Source organism: Malania oleifera, chromosome 2 (assembly GCF_029873635.1).
Source record: "Malania oleifera isolate guangnan ecotype guangnan chromosome 2, ASM2987363v1, whole genome shotgun sequence".
NCBI lineage: Eukaryota > Viridiplantae > Streptophyta > Magnoliopsida > Santalales > Ximeniaceae > Malania > Malania oleifera.
In genome coordinates, this window is record NC_080418.1 from 149,335,285 (window position 1) to 149,341,587 (window position 6,303).

Here is a 6,303-nt window from a genome sequence, read left to right on the forward strand (position 1 = left end):
TCAAAAATCCTACCACGACAATAATATTAATTATTATCTACGATGAACACCGCAAACATCACAACTATAAAGCATAATAACCCTGTTAAATTGTTAACCCTCATCACAACAAGAAAACCCACAAATACTGAAAAATAAAAATAAAAATAAAAAATCAGCATAAAAAACAGCAAAAGAAAAGCAAAATAAAAGCTTGGATATCATTACTCTAAACAAATATCACAATAATAAAATAAAAAGAGCACACGTGCATGTGTGTGTGGGTGGCATGCACGCATACATGAGGGTGTGTGTGTGTGTGAGAGTGTGTGTGTGTGTGTTTGCTATGTATGCTAGTGTGCATGCATGTGTGAGTGTGTGTGATAGCATGTGGCCATGAAAGAGCAGGGGAGTTCACAGTGGGGTTGTTGGGGCTGCAGGCCATGGGTAATCTGATATCATTCATAAGAACAGACGCGTATGGGGTGCTCTTACCTTCCTCTTGCGTAACCGAACTCTCGAGCCCGACTTTGGTAACGCAAAGCAATTCTACCCCTTACGGGGTAGCAATCCAGTATTCTAACCGTACTTCAAAAGATTAGTGACGACTTCATCACACCACGTTTTCCACAAAATATCTTTTTTTCAAAATTAACACAATTTTTCCTAGTTCGCAGCCGCACGCGTGCCAGTCATTTTGGCAAGTTCGGGATGTTGCGACAGCTTGGCGACTCCACTAGGAATAATTCGAGAATCGAGCCAATAATTAATTAAGGATTATCCCTAAACTCAAATCTAATAAGCCTTCATGATTACTCCTTCACATTTTGTACATGTTGTTCATACGATTGTTTGATTGTAGGTACTTTGTAAATATTATGATAAGCATGATTAAATAAGTGAATACTTGGCTTTAATCATGACTATTTTGTTGACTGAATAAACATGCGCTTAATTATGAATACTTTGTTCAAACATACCTTTGCTTGTGAATATTTTGTTTCCATGATTCACTAATTGAATCAGGAAGCTTCTTTAAGCTTCTTGATACTTAACTTATTTTATATATGCATACCATAATATTATTAAATTATATTATATTATATTATATTATTAATTTATTATATTATTAAATTAATAATTCTTATTATTTAATTAACTAATTAATTATTTAATTTAATTTTTAATTAATGAATTATTTATTTATTTATTTATTTACACTTTCATGCATATAATTTTTGGAATCATTACACTTCCGCTGAAGTTTAAGCTCGGAGGAAAAATACATGGAGTCTTCATGAAAAAACAACATTCAAAGTAATAAACATTCTTTGAGTTGGAGGATGATATTTCATGAGGATCCAAAAAGAAAAAAACAGACGCCGGATGCACAGAAGCAGAATATATTTCAACAACAGACGCTGGATGCGAATCAATTATATGATTACGTAGATTACTAGTGGACCTGCAATTAGTTGAAGATGCTCCTATACAATTATTTATTGTGACAATATGTCCGCAATTGCTATGACGAAATATCCAATATTTCATAGCAGGACCAAACATATTGAGTTGCGTCATTACTTTATTCAGGAACTCGTCCAAAAAGGAGAAATCCATTTACAATTCCTACACACTAATAAGCAATTGGCAGATTCATTCACTAAGGCAGTGACAATGGAAAAATTTAAGGGGTTCAAGGATATTGTCAAAATTACAAATTAAGAGGGGGTGTTAAAAATTTATTTGTAATTTTATTAATGTAAATTAAAAAATAGAAGTGTGTGGAAATGTGAAGAATTATGTGGAAAATGAAGTGTGTAGAATTGTGTGGAAGATGAAGTGTGTGGAAGTGTGAGGAAGGTGAAGTATTTGGAAGTGTGTAGAATAGTGAAGTGTGTAGTAGATGGAGATGACATGTCTATATAAAGGCGTTGATGCAATTCAATTGAGTGTAATGAAAAAAAGTAAAAAAGAAATAGCAACTCCCTTTCCTATATTTCCTTACCTACTTCATAATTTTACATATTCATTTACATTCTTTTGTAAATAACTTCCATTATTTTTGCTATAGCACCCAATAGGTTGTCTGGGAGGCTCGAAGGTTGGGGACTAGCGCCATGGACTAGAGTGGAGTGTTTGGACTTTGAAGCATAGAAAGCTCAAGAAAAATCCATTTCGAATTAAAAAATATTTCATGTTTGGCACATATGAATGGAATCGAGCATGGATTAATGAAATTGAATTTATCACTTACTCTTGACATATTTTCTATTCAATTTTTCATTTCATTTCACTATCTCATATGAACTATCCAAACTAAAATGCCGCTAATCTATCACTTAATTGAGTTGGATATGAATTGTGAATTTCTTCACTTGATAAACCATTTCAATCCTCAAGAACAAAATTTAAAAAAAAAAAAAAACAATGACATGGCATGGATTTATATTTAAATTTGTTATTAAAATAGTAGAAGCTTACCTATAGGCAAACTTAAATTTATACTTGCATATAGTTTACCGGAAAAGTTGGAAATTTAGTGAAATCGCTGGGAATTCATTTTAGTAAGATTTAAAAAAATAAAAAATAAAAATAAAATCCTAAAAAAATTATTAATAAAAAAATCAAAAGTGATTTGAATTTTGATCCTTTCTAGTCGTGCACGTGTTGGTGTCTTTTTTTTTTTTTTTCTTAAAAAAAAAAAAAAAAAAAAACTTTACCGGCATTGATTGGATTTGAATTGATTTGGTATTTTGTGTTGAATTCTTGGGGAAATGAATATAAAAAGACCAAGGAGTCCAAATTGGTTGGATTGGGCCTACGTCCAAATAGCCACATTAACAACTGTGAGGACCATCTCTCTTCTTTGTTTCATAAAAAATAATGATATCTAGTGTTTTTTTTTTTTTTAAAAGATGGTCAGTAAACTAATGTGCTATAAGAAGACGTGGTAGCCAAGTCAAGTTGGTTCAAATAGTAAGGGTGACTTGTAACTTTGGAGCTCCCAAGATCACAAGTTTGATTTCTCTTTGAAAGTTTATCCCGATGAATTACCGAGTGTACGTTAATGAACGGATAACTTTCACCTCTCGATTTTAGTGTTATATCATAGTGTTCAAAGTAGTATGACAATGGCTGGAGTTCTCATATTATCAAAAAAAAAAAAAAAACATAGCAGCCCTTACAAATTTGATACCACTTACTCTATATCCAATTCAAGATCAAAAAGACAATGAATAAAAACAAGTCATATAACATTTAACGTAAAAAGCTCTCTAATTTAAAAAGAAAGTTGCAAACAATTCACTAACTCAAATAAGGAGAATACAACAATAGAAGAGAAAAACTCTCTAATTCTCTCTCCACTCGCAAATACAAAATTGGATAACAATCCTTCCAAATACAAGGAATTTTGAGCCTTCGCATTGCTGATTTTTTTTTACGTAAAATAATCAATCCAGTCCGGGCATGGCAACCGTAAAGAGTAGTGCTGCAGGGGCTTAGACTATCACAAAACAGAACCGCCTCATCGCCCCCCTCACTCCGTCATCAACGCGGCTGCCCCGAGACCGCCACCGTCGTCAAATCCATCCTCATCCTCCCCGGAACCAACGGTTGGCTCACTGCCGAAGCCAATTTTGACCCAGAATTCTTCTGTTGCCGGTGGGAGGTGGTTGTCCGGGAGGCTCGAGGGCTGGGGCCTGGCGCCATGGCGAGCTACGTCACCGCCCTCATCCTCTCCGTCTTCTGCATCAAACGCTTCGAAATCAAACTGAATAGCCTCAGGGCTGGACCCGTCGAAGTCAAGGGCACCGCTATCGCTCTCCGTGAAACCTATGGGTCCCCCGCTTTGGTCGCCATCAAGACGCTCATCAGAAAAATCACCAGGTTCGTCGCCATAGCAATGATGACCACCTTGGATAGAATCAGCTGGCATATCAGGAGCAGGACCAGTCTCATCCCTGTAATAAATCTGAACCTCACCCGCTTCTTCTCCTGTAGCTTGTTCTGCGGAATCAGTGAATCTCAACCACATCTTCTTCTTACAGTGTTGCATGAGAAGGTACAACAGTTTAATGACCGCAAACGCCACGCAAGTCATCATCGGAAAAACATAGTATCTCTTGCGTTCCAACGTGAGCACGTAAGGCACAGACACAACCAGACACATCACCACCGGTCCTGGCATCCTCATGTGCACCCGAAACGTCCGATTCAGATCCGGCGACTTCCATCTCAAGCATAGAAACAACGTTAACTCCAACAGTGCTGTGAAACTTCCAAAGAAGCTCACCAATGCCACCAGGTACTCGAAGTCAACAAACAGAACCGTGGTGGCCAATCCGGTGGATACCAAAATCGCTACCCACGGAGTATGAAATCGTATGGAATGGAACCCAATGCAATGGGGCAAACACCCCATTTCTGTCATGCGCACGAGCTGGTAAGAGCAGTTGGTTATCCCGTCGTCATATTCTTGAAGAGTTGACAAAGCGGCTGCAATTTGGAACATGTCTTGTAACCATTTTCCAGCTATCATTTCAGCGGCGATGACGAAGAACCCATCTTTCCACTCGTCTTGGTTCACGGAAAGAGCACCGGCTACAGCTACAACAGGGATTGCATGAGTAAAACAGGTGAGCGTCACGGAGATATTGAAGTGTGCTTTGAAGAGCAAAGATTTCTCTTTGAGTTTGTCCGTTAGCATTTCTCTGGCGGAAGGATTGTCAAATTTCCAGAAACTGAACTTCCAGAGAAGAGTGGTTAAGGGGAGATTCCAGTTTTTTTTCACCCCTTCCTGCCCAGTGCTAAAGCATCTTTGGATACTGATTTTGGGGTTGGCTATTAGGGACATGACAAGGAAGAGGAAGAGGGGGAGGAGGAAGAGGCATGCGGAGGTGTAGCGCCCTCGGCGGAGGAGTCCGATGTAGTTGAGGAAGGAGAGGGAGAGGGTTAAGAGGAGGAGGACGAGAGCGCGGGGCAGGCCGCGGTAGACTTTTTCAAGGTACTCGTGGCAGAGGACGGTGCTGATAGCGAGGTCGACGACGCGGCTGAGGTATATGACGGAACGGATGAGGAAGCCCCAGAAGGGGCTTCGAAAGGCGGGGGCGATGGAGGAGAGCTCGGCAGTGATGTGGGTGCAGGGGACGCTAACAATGAAAGGGAAGATGAGAGTGCCGAGGAGGGCAAAGAGGGGGCCGACCGCCCCCACTGCTGGCTCCACCCCGAAGGGAGCACCGCCGATTTCCATGCAGCAGAGGAAGACAACAGTGGGAAGGGTGAGGGCAAGCTGCTTAGTATCCTCCTCGTTACTCATGGTTGGTTGTTTCGGGTGCAAGTATGGGGTGGCTACAAGGAGGTTCTTATATATGGACTTTCATGCACCAGTGCGCAATCTTGTGCCCTGCCACCTGCGCAAACCTCAGAGGAAGCATGTGTGAACATTCAGACCTTCAAAAGTGCAAGCTGCTCCTGTGCCACCAAGTCGGATCCTCTGCCTCGCAAAGGGAAAATTATATAGACATTTCCTGACCCTAACAGGAGATTAAGAAGGAAAGGAATTATGAGGGCATGGAATTAAGATAGACTGAAATGAAATTGTTGTTTTTTAATATATATATATATTGTGTTTGATTGGTAATATAGAATTTCTCTAAAAAATTAAAGCATTGGTATTTGTTAATGATTTTTATAATGGAATGAAAAGTAAATCATTTTTCCATAAAAACCTCTAATACAAAATTATTTAATTTTGTAGTTAGTATTTTTTTTATAATAAATATTTTTATTAGTGCTAGTATTACTTTTATTATCGCTTTTTTTCTTTTTTACTAATTTTTATCTTTAAAATAATGATAATAATAACTTTCTTTTTCTTTTTATTATTGTTGTTCTTTTTGTTGTTATTGTTTTTACCTATAAAGCGCCATAATTAAATATATTACGATGAATTTATCATGACAAGGGATCATATCTAGTGACTTAGTACTATTTATGCTTGAAGTATAGCTTTTGCTATTTTGGGTAGAAGTAGGTTTTGGAGTGGAGTGCTTGAAGCGTAAAAGTTCAAGAAAAATCTTATGGGTGGAGAGGAACGCTCAGTCACTAGTTGTGACTGAAATTCAGTGAGAATAAATGCACAATAACAATATATTTCAATCTGAAAAAATATAGAGGACTTCAAATCAGAACTCTCTCTCTCGCTCACTGGTTTTACACTCTCAACACACCACATTAATACATTACATAAACACACCTATTTATAGCAAATTGTAAAACAAATAATCAACAATTGTCGGAGTGAATCTTCAACGGAGTTGG

General features: G+C 38.1%; 1 protein-coding gene across 1 annotated transcript; it reads right to left on the bottom strand.

Moving 5' to 3' along the window:
* Positions 1-3,520: 3,520 nt before the first annotated feature.
* LOC131148462 (probable polyamine transporter At3g13620) lies at positions 3,521-5,299 on the bottom strand. Its single transcript, XM_058098158.1, has one exon. It carries the CDS (start codon positions 5,297-5,299, stop codon positions 3,521-3,523), a length of 1,779 nt encoding a protein of 592 aa, XP_057954141.1.
* Between the last annotated feature and the right edge of the window lie 1,004 nt (positions 5,300-6,303).

Excerpts from the sequence above, each read along its gene's own strand:
- LOC131148462 (XM_058098158.1), bottom strand. The coding sequence starts at position 5,299 with ATGAGTAACGAGGAGGATACTAAGCAGCTTGCCCTCACCCTTCCCACT.